The sequence below is a fragment of the Setaria italica genome, chromosome V, assembly GCF_000263155.2.
Source record: "Setaria italica strain Yugu1 chromosome V, Setaria_italica_v2.0, whole genome shotgun sequence".
NCBI lineage: Eukaryota > Viridiplantae > Streptophyta > Magnoliopsida > Poales > Poaceae > Setaria > Setaria italica.
The window spans coordinates 36,155,958-36,174,893 of record NC_028454.1 but is presented as its reverse complement, the minus strand read 5'-3'; the positions used below and the strand labels follow the sequence as shown (position 1 = coordinate 36,174,893).

General features: G+C 52.4%; 4 protein-coding genes across 4 annotated transcripts; all 4 read right to left on the bottom strand.

Moving 5' to 3' along the window:
- Positions 1-6,138: 6,138 nt before the first annotated feature.
- Positions 6,139-8,110, bottom strand: LOC101773680 (anthocyanidin 5,3-O-glucosyltransferase). Its single transcript, XM_004969813.3, has one exon. The coding sequence runs from the start codon at positions 7,792-7,794 to the stop codon at positions 6,382-6,384; it is 1,413 nt and encodes a 470-aa protein (XP_004969870.1). The 5' UTR covers positions 7,795-8,110; the 3' UTR covers positions 6,139-6,381.
- A 64-nt stretch (positions 8,111-8,174) lies between these two features.
- Positions 8,175-10,985, bottom strand: LOC101773275 (anthocyanidin 5,3-O-glucosyltransferase). The gene has a single exon (XM_004969812.2). The coding sequence runs from the start codon at positions 10,865-10,867 to the stop codon at positions 9,299-9,301; it is 1,569 nt and encodes a 522-aa protein (XP_004969869.1). The 5' UTR covers positions 10,868-10,985; the 3' UTR covers positions 8,175-9,298.
- Positions 10,986-11,650: 665 nt separating this feature from the next.
- On the bottom strand, positions 11,651-13,427 carry LOC101772860 (anthocyanidin 5,3-O-glucosyltransferase). Its single transcript, XM_004969811.3, has one exon. It carries the CDS (start codon positions 13,233-13,235, stop codon positions 11,790-11,792), a length of 1,446 nt encoding a protein of 481 aa, XP_004969868.1. The 5' UTR covers positions 13,236-13,427; the 3' UTR covers positions 11,651-11,789.
- A 721-nt stretch (positions 13,428-14,148) lies between these two features.
- Positions 14,149-16,070, bottom strand: LOC101772453 (UDP-glycosyltransferase 88A1; the record flags this gene model as incomplete). Its single annotated transcript, XM_004969810.3, has 1 exon — positions 14,149-16,070. A coding segment is annotated over one exon (1,698 nt), but the record flags the coding sequence as incomplete, so codon positions are not given.
- Positions 16,071-18,936: the final 2,866 nt, after the last annotated feature.

The window sequence follows — 18,936 nt, the reverse complement described above, 5'->3', positions numbered from 1 at the left end:
TGTCTATCCAGGGACGGCGATGGTGGTGTGGCGGTGGCCTTCGGGCGATTCCAGCGCTGCCACGATCGGGTTGGCGTGTAGGGGGAGTTCTCTGGAGGTTTTGGTGCGTTAGCAATCAACCCAAAACCCGCCGGCTCCCCCACTTCTTATAGCGCAGGGTCGCTCGGGGCCACAACCATAGTTCGGTTGCGCCTCCGATCGAGGCGCGAGGTGGACGTTCGCGAGGGAAACGTACTCGGGCATCACCTTATCCCTCCTGTGTTTTCCTCTCTGTTAGTTTCCCTTTTGACCACCTTCAAAATATTTCCAACATTCTGCACCTGAGCTCTGAATTCCTCCCCCTGTATCCGCCTGTGTTTTGTGGTACTGATACTGAAAAATCAGGATTAGCATTTGATTGAAGTATTCAGGGTGAGTGCATAAATAACAAAAAAAATTAGCTTGCATACAGTTAACTTTATATTTTTATAGTATATATAATGAGATGTCTAGCACGTTTGTCTGCCCCTCATGTTTTTTTTACCTAGTTCTGCTATTGCACACGTACTGAAGCGACCCGAATTTCCAAATCTGAGAATTCAAGCCTACGCACCCCCGTAATAGTCCCAAGAAGGCTATCACGTGCGAATCTCTATCTTAGATAGTAGAAATCCATACCAATATAGAAATATTGAATAGTAACAGAGTATCAATATCATAAATATCGACTACATCACTTCGACACATGCCAGAACAAGTCCAACAGGACTGAATCATGAAAGAAAAAACATCTACACAGTGGAAACAATGCGACTTGAGCGAGAGACCATCCCTAATCTTCCTAGTCGTAGTCAGGCTCCGACCCTAAAAAGCCACCATCTACCTAAGAAGCGGGTAGGCCATGTCAACTTCCAAAAACAGCAAGGTAAGGAAACAGGAGGAAATAATACTATATACATGGATCGATCTATATGTGGCTGTAGAGGTATATGTAGCAGCATCAATCAAGGATGCATCAAAGCAATACCATCTTCGAGGCCAACACCTCACAACAAGGAAGTCATCACAATCACCAGATCCTTTACCCAAGAATCCAGCACCCAAACACTTGAGGCGATGTGAGAGCTCTCTTCCCTCATATCTCAACGGCAAACGCCGGCCTATCTCAAAAAAAGGGAAGGTAGAAGTATAAATAAAGTCTAGTCTAAAATAGCGGTAGTCAACAGCATTGTCCCTAACCAGCGGACACGAACTATAGCTATAGGTTTATACACACTGCAAAGCTTGTACAACTGTACCCACATGGATGGAGTCTGAATGGTAGCGATTTGTCTAAACCCCACCTATTAGCTGGAGCCTTAGTAAGTGGATAGTACTCTCGTATTTCCTCGAATCCGGAAGCATCCTCAACGGTAGGGCACACCTCGCCAATTGAGGATCTTGAAGCTGTGAAACCTACCCACGCCGGGGTGCAGTTTGGTCAGAGCAAGTCAATGCCTCAAACTCCTTACACTGATCCTCCAATCCGCCTACAGGTTGAGCACTATCCACCACTAGTCTCGGACTGAACCCCACCCATAACAAGACAAACGATATGTACGAAAATAGATACTATGACTGGTGGTAAACTGACTCGGTCCTTAAGGGTCGAGAGCGAGAACTCAACTCTACAAGTATGTGCCGAAGCACCTGTAACGTACAAGTACCCTACCTGCTCCTCATTGTCAAACAAGGTACCCACCATAGGTACAGGGGATGGAGAGAGTTCAGAATGCTCTTCCCTGTCAAGGAGTACCAACCGCGGCTTACTCCCGCCTATACACGTTAAGGAATCACACTCACCCAAAACACACGTAAGAATGTATAAGGAATCCATCCCCAAAGCCATGGCATATTACCATCCATAACTCAAAAGCATGTATACGGATATAAGTAAGGTGGACTAGCTAAGGGTCCGTAGCTAGCCCACAAGTAGGTAACAAGGTGAACAAGGTAAACAATTATCAAGGCATAGCTAGAAACATAGGCTACGCAATCGATCATCATCCAAGAATCATAAATAAAGTGCTAGCAACTAAGCATTCATAGGGTCTATATGATTAGGAGTGACATGATACCTTGTCAGTAGTCGTTGGGATCCTTCTTGGTGTAGTCGGGGTCTTGAGAGTCTTCCGGGTTGTAGCTCGGGTCTGAACAGAACGAGATACGACACAATATAAATTAATCAGCAATACATCTAAGTTAAAACTCCAAGAAATCCAAATTTAGAAGATCCAAATAACACCCAACTAGCTACAAATAGCACAGGCTCCATTTTACGAATTTAACGCAACTCGTTTCATATTTTTCTGAGTTCAAATGAATTAGTTATGATTTTTTAAAGATTAAATGATTTATTTAATTATTTAATTAATTTTGAGAAAATATTAAATTAGGGTGACACGTGTCAGCTTCGAGTTGCGCCGTGTGGCAGCACGGGAGGCTGCCACGTGTCGGCTGATGTGAGCATGATGTCATCGTTGACCAGTCAGCGGTCAACTGGGCCCACGTGTCAGCCGGTGGGCCCCACTAGTAAGTGGGATCCATTGTCAGTCAGTGGGCCCAGCCCATGCCATGTCAGCGCCACGTGGGTCCACGTGATAGCCACGTGACCATTCTATCCTACGTGCACTGCCACTTGGCGTCCATGTGACGGACGCGTGGCCACACAGGGTTAGTTGGGATTTGGTGTGCCCGTCGGCTCCCGTGGGCCACATGTGTGTGGCCGCACGTGGGGCACGCACGCGATTGGCCGTGGCGCGGTGGGCGGTGGCGACGCGACATCACGGCGAAGTGCAGCGGTGACTGCGCCCACGGTGTCGTGGCACGGCGCAATGTCGCGACGAGCTGCTGCTGGCGCGGCGGGGCAACGGCGCGCAGCTAGGCTGCGGTTTGGCAAAAGGCGGAACCTTTGGCCGCGGCGGGATGGCACGAACGTGTGGCTGCGCGTGCGCGGTCACTCGGTATTCCCCGACCGCAGCACAACCGACTGACACGTGCGGCGTCCTGGCGTTCCAGGACCGCGGCGAGGGTGCGACTGCTCGAAAGGGTAGCGGCTCAAGGCTATGGCGGGTCGACGGCCGGACTAACAAGGGTATATGCAGCGTGAAGGTCGGTCTGGCAAGGCAAGGGAGGCGGCGGCGCGGCTCATCAAGGGGTGGAGGAGAAGAAGGACACCGGCGTGGGGTGGACTTACAGTACAGCGGCGATGACTCCGGCTCCCTCTGCTCCGGTTCCTTGGTGATGATGGCACCAACGGCAGCTCCGGCTCATCGAGAGCAGCGGCTTCCCCGGCGTGGCCTCCTTCTCCTCCTCCATGTTCCTTCTCTTCCCCCTTGTCTCTTTTTGGTGGTGGCGGATGGGGAGCACCTCGGGTGGATGGGTGGCAAGGCTGCCAGTCGGGGTTATTTATAGCCCGTGGCTGTGGCTAGGGCAGCGGGGCAGCGCATCAATGTCTTCGCGCGGTCGATCCTCGACGGGCGCGCCGGGGCATGGCGTGGCAGCCATCTACCGGCCTGACGCTAAGGTTTGGAGGCACGGGGCGAGGGCAAAGCGGGTTTTTCCCATGGCAGAAGACTCCGGAAGGAGTCACGGGTGCGCGCCAGAGTGGCGAGCTTGCCCCGTCGCCCCCGCACACGACGCGCGCGTGAGGCGTACGACGCGAGGAGGAAGAAAGGGGACAGTGCTGGCAGACGGGCTGGCTGGGCTGGCTTGCTAGGCTGCCGTGCGGGCTAGCCTGCCGGCTTGGGCGGTGAGAGAGGGTAAGGGTTAGCGGGCTAGCCGGTTCGGATGCGGGGGAGAGAGGGTGAGGGTTAGGGAATGATTCTACTACTACTAGTAAGAGGGAAGAGACTAGAAACAGTTCTCTTAGTTTCACGAGGGGATCAGAATACGAAACTGGCTTCTTGAGTTGCCAAGCAAGGCCTTAGTGCCAAAAAGTGAATTTTTTAAAATCTATACCTATTATTAAAGCAAGCAACGTCTCCCAGGGCTTTTCGTACGTCGCCCTAATTTTGCAAAAAAAAAACCCTGACGTTTCGTGAAATCAACCCGCAGTCTAATTCTGAGTATAGGGGGCGCTCGGTTGGAAAAAATAGGAAAGCGAGGGGGTTAAAGGGGAAAGAGCTCAAAGCAAGTAAGGGTTTTCGTCCATCGTGGTAATTTTGCAAAAAAGTTCCTCTACGTTTTGGTAATCAACCCGCAATCCAAATGCTGAACAGGTGGAGGATTCGGGTGGAAAAAGTAGAGAAGGGGAGCTTAAAGGGGATAAAGGTTCTCCTTCCTTCAAAACAGAGGCGACGGAGGGGATTGGGCGCCCCGGCGACTGGAGCGGGCCCGGTGCCGCGCCGCGGAGGTCAGCGGCCCCCTCAACCGAGCTCCGGCGGCACTCCTCTTCCATCTCCAACGGCCCCCTCTCTGCCTCTGTCTTTTGGGCAGCACGACGGTGGGCACCCTTGCGGGACCGGCAGCGGACACCCGCAGATCCAGCGGCCACCCTCCGCACTCCGACGGCGGCCATCTCCGCCCCCTCCTCTCCTCCCGACGGCACATCTTGCCGACGGCGGTGCAATAGGAGGTTGGCTGTGCTTCTGCTGCTGAGGCCAGGCAACGCAACAGGGAAGGGGCGGGGCGGCCCCTTTTCTCCTTCGGCGGTGCCCCTCCTGACTGGCGAGCACGAGCGCAGGGAAGGGGCGACGGTGGCAGCCGGTAGGCGCGGGGACAGGCCCCTCTTCTTCTTCAGCTCCTCGCCGGTGAGCACGAGCGTAGGGAAGAGGCAGCGTTGGTCAGCCCCCTCCGACTCCTGGTCCGCCCAGTGCTGTCAGGCGAAAGAGGTCGGGGTACATCAACGGGCCGAGAGACGACCCGACCAACACCAGCAAGCTCTCCATGTCTCCGACGGCCGGGACGGCAAAGCGGAGGCGAGATCGGTCGGTTCGTGGAGATGCCGGCGGAAGAGACCGTGGTAGATCAGCGGGCCGAGAGACGATCCGGCCAATGCCAGCAAGCTATCCATGTCGCCGGCGGCTGGAATGGCAAAGCGGAGGTGGTGGAGCTTCGTCTGGCGGCATGCCTCCACACCGCGCTGCCCGCCCGTGCCCTCGAGAACCTGGTGTAGCGGTACAGCACGACAATCTCCTTGCTTCCTTTGTCCCCGTCGGCAGCCTCCGCCGCAGCGACACGCATGAAGGGCGAGGGCGGCAAACCGAGCTGGCCCAAGGAACTCTCCGTTCGGCACAGCGCTGCCGGTTTGGTTGCTAAACTTGATGTTCAACTCTTGTAATTGTTGATCAACCGCGGTTCCTCCTACTCCACATCACTGAAATATGGGAATTACATTTTCTCTTTTACCAGATGTAGGAGAAGCAAAAGTTGTTGTGTTATGTGTACAAATAACCTGAAGTTTTGGGAAAGGGATTTTAAACATGTGCTTTGGTATTACAATGGCAGGCTGCAGGCATGTGGTCTTATGAAATATTATAAATTCTGAACCTTTGGCAATTCAATATACCATTTCATAAGGTTCTAAAATACTTTTTTTCATAAGTTCCCAGCATCAATCAGATCACGGTGAACCTAACTGAAGCCTGGCCAGCTACATGTTGGCGAGAAGGCAAACATAATACTGGCTACTGGGTATCTTGTATTTCAGCTTTTCAACCGTGTTAGGACAAAACAAGTGTAACTGAAGTAGGTGCTGCTACTCTTCTGAACATCCAAGGGTGCCTTCTTCCATGATGGTCATAAATTTGTGTCGGAGCTGCAGTACAACACCTTCAGTGCTAATGCAGGGTAGCGTGTCAAAATGTTCCATTCCTCTCACTGTTACTACCAATGGATAGTTTTGAAGTGCTTTGCCAGGCACTGATAATGAGAGTTGAGGAAAACAAACCGATTGATCATCAGGAATTGAACCATATTTTGTTCATGGGAAGAAAAGAAAGGAGCTTCAATTTGCTCATGATTCAGCCACCCAACTCAGATTCACTCAACTCAGATGGACAGGGAAAAGATCATACATTGCCCAAATGTAGTCATGAAGGATAAAAACAAAACATGTAGAAACTGCGCTAGCAAAGGTGTTAGTGTTAGCACAAAAAGCTTAGCAGCATCCAAATACTCTTTTGGCAGCCATACAACATGTGTATTCCATTGATCAAACATAAGGAAAAGGAACACTTTACATCAACCAACTATAGAGATTCAAGAATGAGTTTCACCGTAGCAACACACGAGCATTATGCTAGTAACATAAAAAGAAAAACAGCCAAAAACCCTCAACCATGTCCTACATTTTTTCATCCATCTTACAAACCATCAACAGTTTTATCTATTACATAGCATCCATCACTTGCATTGTTCCTTCTATAAGTCGATCTTCCCTAAATCCTTCAAAAACTCGCCGAGTTCAACGTCAGACGACCCGCCTTCTTTGATGGCATCCGCAGCCATTTCCTTCGCCGCCGCCGTCCTCTCCCTGAGCTTCTTCCCTTCCTCGGACTCCATCACTAGCCGCACCTTGGCCTCCACCTCATCAGCCGTCACCAATTCCTCGTCATAGCCCTCCACCGCCACCCCAACCTTCATCTCCTCCACCATGTGCACCTTGTTCAGCCTCTGCTCCGCGTACAACGGCCAGCAGATCATCGGCACGCCGGACGTGATGGCCTCCAGCGCCGAGTTCCACCCACAATGGGTCACGAACGCTCCCACGGCCTCGTGCCGAAGCACCTTTGTCTGCGGTGCCCAGTTCTTCAGAACCAATCCTCTGTCTTTGGTTCTCTCCAAGAACCCATCCGGAAGCAACGCCTCCAGATCAGGCTCGGGAGAGTTGCTCTGCTCCCGGCGTGAGCTTCGCACGGCCCACAAGAACCTGTGCCCTGCACGCTCTAGCCCACGCGCCGTCTCTTTCAGCTGCGCCGACGAGAAGGCGCCCATGCTTCCGAAGCAGAGGAACACCACGCTCCGCTTCGGCTGCCGGTCCATCCACTCGAGGCACGCGTGCCTCTCGCCGTTTTCCTCAGCGCCGCCACAGTCGACCAGTGGCCCGACGCAGTAGATTTTCGGCGTCGAGCGGCCGGGCAGGCAGTGGCCTCCCCGCAGCGCTTCTAGTGCCCTCGGCTCCAGGCACTCGAAGCTGTTCACCAGGATGCCTGTCGCTTCCGGCATCCGGGCGATCTGCTGCAGCCGTACCCTGCACACATCTATGTCCCAATCCTGCATGGTGTCAGGCATGTCGAGGGCGCGGACCGGCGGCACGCCGGCGAAGTCCAGCGGCGCCTTGCCCATGTCCTTGAGCGAGGATGGCGCCGCGCGGCGCCACAAGTCCGGAACCTGGAGGTAGACCGCGAGGTCGCCGGCCGCCGAGGGGTAGAAGATGTACGCGGGGATGGCGAGCTCCGCGGCGACGTCGAGCGCGTCGGTGCAGAACATGTCGACCACGATGGCGTCGGCGGCAGGAGCCTGCGAGCGGAGGAACTCCCGGAGCGCGGGGTTCGCGGCGCGGAGCGCGTCGAGGATGGGCATGATCGGGTGGGAGTACTCCGTGCTGGCGCAAGACGGCGGCGGGATGGGTAGCAGACGGACCGTGATGGAGGGACTGGCCGCGGCCAGGCGCGCCAGCGCAGCCGCCAGCACCGCGTCCTTCTCGGGCGGGTCGACGACGGCGATGGTGATGGCGACGCCGCCGCGGCGGAGGAATGCCTTGGCCAGCTGCGCCATGGGGTTCAGGTGGCCCACGCCCAAGGAGGGGTACAGCACCACCGTCTTCTCCACCATGGCTTTCGTTTCTCTTCTCACCGAGCTCACAATAGAATCCAACAAGATAAGTCTTTTTTTAAAAAAAGAATCCAACAAGACACGAGGAGTGGGTGTTTGGATCGTTAGACCGTGTCACATTGAATCTTCGGAGGTTAATTATAAGGATATTAATTATAAAACTAATTACATAGATGAAGGCTAATTCGCGAGACGAATCTATTAAACCTGATAATTAAATTAATTAATCATTAGTAGATGGTTGCGGTAGCAACATATTGTCCAATCATGTACTAATTACACTTAATGATTCGTCTTGTTAATTAATCTCCGTCCATGCAATTAGTTTTACTATTAATCTATAATTAATAGTATCTAAACATTCATCACTGATGTGACAGATACTCTACTTTACTCCTGTGAGGCCTAAATGGTATCGCATCCACAAGCGACGACAAAAGAATGAGTGCAGAGCCCGGGCGCACGGGCACAAAAAAGGATCTTTCCGGGATGCGAGGCTGGATAGGACAGCGGACGTGGCAACTCTTTGGCTTCACGTCGAGTCGTTTACAAACATGATGAACCTGTGGGCTGTGGTGCGTGCATGGTCCATTCATCCATTGTCTTTGGTGTTGCTGCATCAGACGGGCAGCAAAGAAGCCAAGAGCATGTTTCCCTTCTACACTAGTACTAGTAGAAAGGGAAACGATAGATAGGTGGCGTTTTCATTTTTGTTTACTTCTTTGTTGCCGGTTTTTTAGCGGCATGAATTGAAGGCTAACCGCACTTGAAAGCTGGCTGGCTTCTCGTTCTGGAGGGGACAGGGGAACGTGTGGTCGCCGTCTTGTCTGCAAAGGATTGCAGCATTCGCGTCAGCGCATTCCTGATGAACCAGGTGCGAAGTGCGATCCTCGCCACTCAATGTAACTGGACACCGGTGACCTCTCCACATCTCAATGCAAGCCGGGTTGGTTTCTACCGTATCAGCCACCATGTTATTTTGGCTTATTTTGTTTTGTCGTCTGCTAAAGAAATATTCATCTCTCGCCATTTCCCTCGATTTTCTCGTTTACATGGTAGTCATAGTACATCAAGGACACGCAGCTCGTTCGGTGGGCTTCTGCTGCTGCGCTGGTTTTTTGCGGCTGGACTTTTCAGCCCAGCCGTTCGGAGCGCTTCACTAAGCAACATCTAGCACCGCTACCCAGTTGCTTCTCCTACCGCTGCAATCAGCTGAAGCCACAAGCAGCAGCTAGCAACTGCGCTGTAGCCGCTGGCAGCAGAAGCCAGCAGCAGCAGCAAGAACTAGCGCTGCTGAACGGCCTGACGGTCTATATACATACGTGCCAGTATATATGCCACACTAGAGGCAGTAAGACGTTGACATCAATACAATATTGTATTCAAAGGAACATATTTGAAATTTGACTTTACGGTATTTCTTCCAATATTACTCTTGTATATGCAAACTCATAGCAAAAAGGTCAACTTGTAAATCCATATATAATGACCCGTTCATCACAATTCACGTGGCGAGTTTCTCCGTAGAGGTTCTGTTTTTCTGCAGGTCTGTCAAGAACTCGTCAAACGCCACGTCAGACGACGCCCCTGTCTTGAGAGCATCTACGGCCATCTCCTTGGCCACCATGACCCTCTGCCGAAGCTCCTCCCCTTCGTCAGATGCCATCACGAGTCTCACCTTTGTTTCAACCTCCTCTGCCTTCACTAGCTCCTCCTCGTACCCCTCCATCGCCACACCCACCTTCATCTCCTCCACCATGAGCACCTTGTTCATCCGCTGCTCCGCATACAGCGGCCAGCAGATCATCGGCACGCCAGAAGCGATGCCCTCTAGCGCTGAGTTCCACCCGCAATGCGTCGCGAACCCTCCGATGGATGGGTGCCGCAGCACCTCGCTCTGCGGCGCCCAATTCTTCACCACAAAGCCCCTCTCCCTAGTCCGCTCCAAGAAATCCTCGGGAAGCAACGATCCCAAGTCTGGCTCGGCGGAGTTACTTTGGTGCTCAGGTGGGTTCCGCACGACCCACAGGAACCTCTGCCCGGAGTTCTCTAGCCCACGCGCCATCTCCCTCAACTGCGCTGTGGAGAACCTTCCCAAACTGCCGAAGCTGAGGAAAACGACGCTCCGGTCTGGTTGGGTGTCCAGCCACTCGAGGCACGCGTGCCTCTCGCTGATTCCTCCCGTGTTCCCAGGAAGGACCAACGGCCCGATGCAGTGGACTGGTGGAGTTGAACGCCCGGGCGTGCAGAGGCCACACCTGAGCGCTTCAAGAGCCCGCGACTCCAACCAGTCGAAGCTGTTCACGAGAATGCCCCTCGCTTCGAGCATGCGCGTGCACTGGGCAAGCCGTGCCTTGGCCATGTCGCTGTCCCGGTCCTGCAGCGTGGCCGCCATGTCGAGCGCGCGGATCGGCGGCACGCCGGGGAAGTGGAGTGCGGTCTCGGGCATGTCCTTAAACGAGGACGGGACGGTGGGGTAGTATTCCGGTAGGCGGAGCATGATGGCGAGGTAGCTGAGCGCGGAGGCGAAGAAAAAGTAGGACGGGATGCCGAGCTCGGCGGCGACGTCGAGCGCGTCCGCGCAGAACATGTCCAGCACGAGCGCTTCGACGTCGGGGAGCGCGCCCATCAGGAACTCCCGGAGCGCCGGGTTGGCAACGCGCATCACGTCCATGATGCGCATGACGGCGTGAGGGTAGTCCTCCCTGCCGCAGGACGGGACGGGGAGGAGGCGGAACGCGATGTCCGGGTTCGCGGCGGCGAGGCGCGCTATCGCGTCGGCCGACACGGAGTCCTTGTCGGGCGAGTCGACGACGGCGATGACGACGGCCAGGCCACGGCGGAGGAAGAGCTTGGCCAGCTCCACCATGGGGTTCAGATGGCCGACGCCCAGCGAGGGGTAGAGGATCACGCTCTTCTGCGCCGCCATGACGGCCATGAGTCGGCTCTCGTTCTTGACGTGGGAATGGGACACGAGATGGAGATACGGGGCCGCCGTTCTATATATAACATGGATGGCCAGGGTCTTTGGTTTGTCCGGTTGTTGTCGTTGAATGGCTGCTGTTGTTTGCATGTGTTTTCACTTCCAATTCATCAAGTTGTACGTTGAGCTGGAGATAGCCAGTTTTGCAACATTAATTTTTTTTTTCAATTCATCAGGTTGTACGTTGAGCTGGGAGATTGCCAGTTTTGCAACGTTATTTTGTTTTCCTTGTCCTTAAGGCTGCATGCCCGGGATCAATGGGCGGCGCTCCTCTGCGTTCAATCGCTGGGAGAGTGCGTAGAGCCGTAGACAAACCGCGAGCTCTCTTATCATCTTGATCTCCCGGCACAGGGACTTGGGACTTTGGAGTCGTGACCGAAATACCGATTCAGCAGTTCGAGGAGGATGAGAGTCCTCACTCCTCAGTTGGCAACGTAGCACAGTGTCGCCTTTTGTTTCTAGGATTTACAATTAAAGATTTTAAAGTCAAGAATCCCATCAAACTATGTCCGAACACATCTAAAAATACAATGTTTTGCAAACAAATAAAAAAAACAGTATGTTTGAACAATCGGAATGCATCATTGCATCAATGAAGACCGTAGAGTCAGTTGGGCCCGGCCCAGCATGGTTCATTGCTGGATTCAGGCCTGCAATGAGCTTAGTGTAATCTTTCACACTTTGCTGACTCGATTGATCTCATGTTGCAGTATGCGGCCGATCCTAGAACTAGCCGATTTTTGGACGGTTGTTTCAGGATGTCAAACCTTCAGAGTAAGTACCCAACCAACAAGCAAAAAACTTCTTTACTCATTTTAAGTATAGCTGATACTCTATTCATTTTTTTTGAAAGAGGATGATACTCTATTCATAGAAGGTATAGAATATGGTTTATCAAACAAAGATAGAATATTACCCGCAAAAAAACAAAACAAAGATAGAATATCACAGAAAAAGATAGATTGTTAGAAGGCAAAAAGGTAACAAAGAAACAGAACAAACTACAAATCCATCACTCGGCGGGCTGCTCTCCAAGGTTCTCCACGTCCAACAAGAATTGAACAAAAGCCGCACGTGAGGAGCCACCTTCCTCTAACGCCGCCTCCGCTTCTTTCTTGCGAGCCGCCACTCGTGTCTTGAGCTCCCTCCCCTGCTTAGACTCCATCACCTGCCTCACTTTTGCCTCCACCTCCTCGGCCTTGATAAAACCCGCCGTATACCCCTGCATCTCCACCCCAACGCCCATATCCTCTGTCATGAACACCTTGTTCATCTTCTGCTCCGCGTACAAGGGCCAGCACAGCATTGGAACCCCCGCCATGACACCCTCCATCGTCGAGTTCCATCCACAGTGGGTCACGAATGCGCCCGTTGATGGGTGATTGAGGACGTCCACCTGTGGCGCCCATGACTTGACGACAAGGCCTCTATCCTTGGTCCGCTCCAAGAACCCTTCCGGTAAGAGGGCATCAAGGTCCGGCTCACACTGTTTCTCCAATAACCTCTTCGGATCATCGATGTTGGACGGCACGCGCACCACCCATAGGAACCGTTGCCCAGACTTATCAAGGCCAATGGCGATCTCCTCGAGCTGCTCCTCCGAGAACGTACCCATGCTCCCGAAGCAAAGGAACACGACGCTGTGCTCCGGCTGAGCATCGAGCCATGCGAGGCACTCATGGCTCTCTGTTTTTTCGCCATCCCGTGCGCCGTTGCCGACTAACGGCCCAACGCAGTATATCGGAGGCAGCACCTTGCCAGGGACACATAGTGGGTCCCTGAGTGCCTGCACCGCCCGGCTCTCCAACGATTCAAACGTGTTCACCAGAACTCCCCTGGTGTCCATGCCGCGCTTAAAGATGCTCGCCATGGTCCTGCACAGCTCGTCCTCCGGGTGCACGAGCATTTCCGCGACCAGGTGAGACGCCGGCATGGGCGGAACGCCAAGGAAATCGAGAGGCGTGTCCCCCAGCTCCTTCAGGCCCGTCTTCCTACTGCCCAACACCGCCGGGAGCTGGGTTAAGACGGCAAGAGGCGACGCTCCCGATGGGACGAACGTGTAGGCAGGGACGCCCAACTTCGCGGCGACGTCGATGGCGTCGGCGCAGAACATGTCGATGACCAGCGAGTGCAAGCGCTTCCGCGGGATGGAGCGGAGGAAGCTCTCGAGCTCGTGGTTGTACTGGCGCTGCATCTGGAGCATGAGGAGGAACGGGTGCTTGGCGGAGCCGGCGAAGTCAGGGGCCGGGATCGGGGGGAGGACATGGAAGGAGACGGACGGATTAGCCGCGGCAATCCGCTCGGCCTGGCTGGCGCCCAGCGCGGGCGACTTGAAGGGCGGCGGGACGATCACCATGGTGACGTCGTAGCCGTGGCTGAGGAAGACCTTGGCGAGCTCCGCCATGGGCACGACGTGGCCAACGCCGGCGCTGGGGTACAGAACCACGGTCTGCTTCATTTTCCTCAGAAAAGAAGTGGCTCCCCAACTAGGAACTAGGAACAAATATTTCGGAACCCAAACAGATAAGGATGAGGTTGCTTTTGCTCGAGGACCGGAGTATTGGGATGCTTGGCTACGTGGTGGGCAGGCAACATTTTTGTAGCTGCGTACTGCCTTGCCGGAGAAGCAGCTGATGACTTGTTTGGTCGAAGGAGAAATGTCTTCTTACTACTGCAGTATATTCTACCGGTCTATGTGGCAGGCGATGGGGAGGAAGGATGCTTCCTAGCTATCTGCTTCAATTTTAATGCCTTTTTGTTTCTAAAAGAAGCAAGACTTTGTCAGTAGGTACGTCTGTGCTTGCGGTACAAGCAGTAACTAGGAATTCCAAGTTTAATAACCAAAGCTGTTCTTAAAACTTTTTTAAAAGTTTGATAACCAAGCTCACCTAGCTTACGCGTTCAGATCAAGGCAAAGGTGGAGCTTGAAAAAGTCAACAGAGGCCCGGACTGGCAACTTGTGCTTCAAATTCCTGGTAAGAAATGGTTTTATCTTTACCATTTTATTACCACACAAGTAGCAGTAACGATGGATGGAGAAAGTAAGACAAGAGGAGGGCATGGCCGCGTGGTCACTTTTCTATTCTTGAAAGTGGTTGCTATTAGCTATGGCACGCGGACATGTACGTGACATCATGCATGACTTATTTCCTTCCTCGTCTTTATCCGTTGCCGGTGCATGCATCTCTTTGTCCATCTTTGTTTGCTTGGTTGTCTCTTGTCCTCGTGAAGTCGTGAGAAAACAAATTCCTCAATTATTTTTTTCTCCGGCGAAATGAAAGAAACGGCTTTGTGCCAAATTATTCAACGATATCTCTGTTACTTATCATCAGGATTTCAAATGGCACGCTTCAGAACTCCATGCACTGCTATTGCACAATAAAATGATGTGCCTGAATATGCTCGAGACCTTAGCGGTATCACGGTCAAAGTACAGCACCATTGGCCATCGTTCCTTCAATTCAAGCTGCTAGTTCCTCGGCCAACAAAACAGGCAGAGTACACGGGGATTGACCAAAAGAGTTGGACAGCAGAGACAAACATTAACGCCAAGAGCGGTTGCGAATCCGTCTGTCCGGAGTCCGGAGTCCGGACGCTATTCTCTAAGATTCTTAACATCTGACAGGAATTGGAGGAATGCCGCGCGCGACGAGCCACCGTCCTCCATCGCCTCCTGTGCTGCTTTCTTCAGCTCAATTGCTCGTTTCCTAAGCTCCCTCCCCTCCTTGCACTCCAACACCAGCCGCACCTTCGCCTCTATCTCCTCGGCCCTGATGAAACCCGCCTTGTACCCCTCCATCTCCACTCCGATCCCCATGTCGTCGGTGATGAAGACCTTGTTCATCTTCTGCTCTGCTGCCGCTAGTGGCCAACACAGCATCGGCACCCCCGCTGCTACAGCCTCCAGTGTTGAGTTCCACCCGCAGTGGGTGACGAACGCGCCTGTAGCTCGGTGGCCGAGCACATCGACCTGCGGTGCCCATGACTTGATCACCAGGCCACGGCCCTTGATCCGCTCCAAGAACCCTTCCGGCAGGAGCGCACCCAGGTCCGCCTCGGCGCGCTGCTCCCAGTATCTTTTGGGTTCGTCGCTGCCGGCCGGCGTGCGCACCACCCATAGGAACCGTTGCCCTGAGTTTTCCAGGCCAACGGCGATCTCCATGAGCTGCTCCTTGGGTAGCGCGCCCTTGCTCCCCCAGCAGAGGAACACGACGCTGCGCTCTTGCTGCGCGTCGAGCCACGCGAGGCACTCGTGCTTCTCCTTGTCCGTCCCGCCCTTGCCGACCAACGGCCCGATGGGGTAAACCGGAGGCAGAATCTGGCCGGGAACGCACAGGGGATCCCTGAGCGCCTGCAGGGCCCGGCTCTCCAGGGACTCGAACGTGTTGACCAGAACGCCGTGGGTGTCGGCGTTGCGCTTCAAGATCTTCATCATGGTCCTGCACAGCTCATCCTCCGGATTCTCCAGCAGCGACTTGACGAGATGGGACGCCGGCATGGGCGGGACCCCGAGGAACTCGAGGGGCGTGTCCCCAAGTTCTTTCAAGCCCGTTTGCCTACAGGAGAGCAGCGCCGGCAACTGGGTGAAGACGGCCAGAGTCCCGGCGCCCGAGGCGAAGAACTTGTAGACGGGGACGCCCACCTTCGTGGCAATGTCGATGGCATGGGTGCAGAACAGGTCGATGACAAGGGAGTGCAAGCGCTCCCGCGGGATGGAGCGGAGGAAGCTCTCGAGCTTGTCGTTGTACCGGCGCATCAGCTCCAGTATGAGTAAGAAAGGGTGCTTGGTGGAGCTTGTCAGGTCAGGGGGTGGGATCGGCGGGAGGACGTGGAAGGTGATGGACGGGTAGGGGGCGGCGACGCGCTCGATGAAGTCGGCGCCGGAGTCGGTCGACTTGATCGGCGGCTCGATGAGCACCATTGTGACGTCGTAGCCATGGTCGAGGAAGACCTTGGCGAGCTGCGTCATGGGGCCGACGTGCCCGATGCCGCCCACGGGGTACAGAACAACGATCTGCTTCACGGATGCGCTTTCCATTTGAGCGGTTGCTAGTGAATTAGGAGGTAAGAAGATGGACTGCCGTGGACATGGCTGCCTCTGGCTGCGCCGTGCTACTTCTATAGAGCGGCGCACTGCCTTGCTGGAGGTTGGAGAAGCAGTTGATGACTTGTTTATATGTCTTGATGATTTGCTGCTTGCGCCACATGTGATACTATATTCTTCCGATCTGCTTGGCCACTTGTGATGCGATATGGGAAACGGTAGACCCAAGGAGGCCAGGAGTGTTGACTTTTACAGTTTGACAACCAGAGTCCAGGGCCAGGACTCCGGTGCGTACAGATGAATGCACGGGTACGAGTCTGGCCATACACCCAAATTTTGCAGCACGTGGGATTTGCTTTCATGATAGTCTTCTCCATCTATGGCTGAGGTTAGAGTTCAGGTCTCAGGAGTGGGGTGGTCACCACCTCACCGTGGTGACACCCTGGAAAAAAAAGAAGAAGAACAATTGTAATGCCAAATAAGTATTTTGAAAACAAAACATATGCAGTGCACACTGATAATAGGTCTTCTAAAAAAAAGGAAAGATAAACGTACTCTTTGTATCCACCGGTACGTTTCTGTGATAAATGACAACCGTTTACTTGTAGCTAACCTGTGTGTTTTGAAGCGGATCTATATTGGTTATAATGTCATAAGTTTATCAGAATGTGGCCCTTCAATTTGAATTGGATAGCGGACATGGAGATAATGCTTCAAGGCTAAGGACCTTTCTAGTACTAAACGTCACAAGGAGATGAAGGACACTTAGTGTAGTATAGGTTTTGCTAGTTTGTAGCTCATGGACCATACTATTAAGAGGGATTTCAATGATAGTATCTTGATCTCACAAGGCTAGACATGATAATGATGCACACTCAGTACTCTCTGGCACTTGATAGCTCAATGAACTCAAGGAAGTACTTAGGAAGCAAAGAAATCGATGGAAAACTCAAAGGTCGCATTGGAAGAGTTGGAAACAAAGATGGACCATCGGATGTTCCGATGCCTCATTTCCTAGATGTGTCGGAGCAATTTTTCTAAGGTGAAAACTTAAGTGAGCCACCATTTGTTCCGATGCCCTACCATCGGATGAATTGGACACACGCACTGGATGTTCCGATGCCTTGCATGAAGACCCATCAGAGCAAGCATATTTACTTTGCAAACTTCCAGAGAGGTTTTGGCCAAATTGCCTTCAGTACCGGATGTTCCGACGCCTTACAAATAACTATCGGATCAATGTGTCGGAGCAAGTATATTTTCTTTGAAAATTTCCAGAGAGGTTTTGGCCGGGACCCCTTCAGCACCGGATGATCCGACGCCTACAATAAGACCATCCGAACAAGCATCGAATGAACTTTTCACTATTACTTTTTTAACAATTAGAATTTGGATCTATCAGTGACCGGATGTTCCGACACCTAGAGATGGAGACCATCGGAACATCCGATGGTGTGCTTTTCTGCAAGCACTTTTCTAACGGCTAGCTCTTATTGCCTAGTCTATATATACCCCTCCCCCGGGTCATTTGAGCTACTCTTGACACCCTGAAGACTTCAAGAAGCCCATGAGCAGTTAAGAGTGCTGGAGCCAAAGTGTGATTAGTGAATTGCCAAATCTCAAGATTAAGGACTTCTCTTAGTGTTGGAGGGTAGCAAGTGTGCATCTAGTTCATGTCTTAGTTGAGTGCTGGTTAAGTGAAGCATTGAAGCTTGTTACTCTTGGTGGTTGATGTCACCTAGACGATCTTGGTGACCCGGAGGTTCTTAGTGAGCTTTTGAAGATTGTGGGAGCTCCAAGAAGAAGATCTTGTACGTGGTTTAAAGCTCCACGTTCCAAAGATGGAAAAGGAGCATTCTTAGTGAAGCACTTGAGTCTTAGTAGCTTGGGGGAGCAAAACCCTTAGTGGGTGCTCCAACGTGGATTGGGGGGAGTGTCAACTCCTCAATACCATGGGAAAAAATCCGGTTGTCTCATGTCCTCAATCTTTACATTTCAGCACTTCTTTTGAGGATTTACTTCCTGCAATTTACTTGTCTTTTTGCTCTTGATCAAGTTGTGATTTCTTTGCTCATATCTTTCCTAAGAAAAATATGATCATGTTAGTGTGCTCTCCCTACTAGGTTCTTTTGTTGCTAGTGTGTTTAGTTTCTAGGCTTGAACCTTGTAGATTGGGCAACGTTAGAAATCTAAGCTAAGGTTTGCTTTCTTTGTTCTAGGAATTTGGAAAAGTCCCAATTCATCTCCTTCTTGGGCCACCGATCCTTACATAATAAAACAAGCAATCAAACAATGGTTTTGCATCATCCTGTAATCTGCAGGATAAAATTATACGTTTGAACAAAGAGATCATTGTTTTGCAAAACAACCACCTTATAAGCTAAAATTTAGAATCACAAGGCAATTCCACAACTATTGTACTAGTTATTCTTTTTAGAAAGCAAAGGGGGCTAGTGGCCCACCTGAAAGATTTTCATTCTCAAACCATTGTCAACACTACAACAGAGCTTCCACAAATTAAGAAATTATATAGTTCTATCAGATAACTTAGACGACAATCTATTATATAGGTTATTTGTTAAGTCATCTTAAGATTATGTATCAATACATGAGATCGTCTAAGCATCCTCCTGAAATGTGGCAACTCACCACTGCCGCCACCTCAGCCAACCTTTTTTTCTCCACTAAATAATAGTAGATCTGAATATTCCCATTTTTCTCGGCGTCGCACGCAGCAGCCGCATGTTGTACCAATTTTGGCGGCTCACACCGCGCTGCGGGAGCGGCGACCTGCGGACGTGGGTGCCGCAACGGTGACATGCAGCACGGCGACCGGCCGAGAGGTTTAGGGTGCGTTTGGTTGGGAGACAATGTAGAACGGGACGGTCCCGTTCCAGTTTTTCGGGATGGGATGATCCCATTTCTTGTTTGGTTGAATGGGATGGGATGATCCTATTTTTTGTTTGGTTGGAGAGATCGCTATAGACGGGACAAGCACCGTTTTCTTCTCCTGTTAACACCGTTCGTGGGACCCACCTGTCATACTAACAGGTATTTTCTTCCTCCACCGGCCGGCCGCGGTGGAGCTCGCGCCCTGTCTGGCGCCGGTGTGCGC

Excerpts from the sequence above, each read along its gene's own strand:
- LOC101773680 (XM_004969813.3), bottom strand. The coding sequence starts at position 7,794 with ATGGTGGAGAAGACGGTGGTGCTGTACCCCTCCTTGGGCGTGGGCCAC.
- LOC101773275 (XM_004969812.2), bottom strand. The coding sequence starts at position 10,867 with ATGCAAACAACAGCAGCCATTCAACGACAACAACCGGACAAACCAAAG.
- LOC101772860 (XM_004969811.3), bottom strand. The coding sequence starts at position 13,235 with ATGAAGCAGACCGTGGTTCTGTACCCCAGCGCCGGCGTTGGCCACGTC.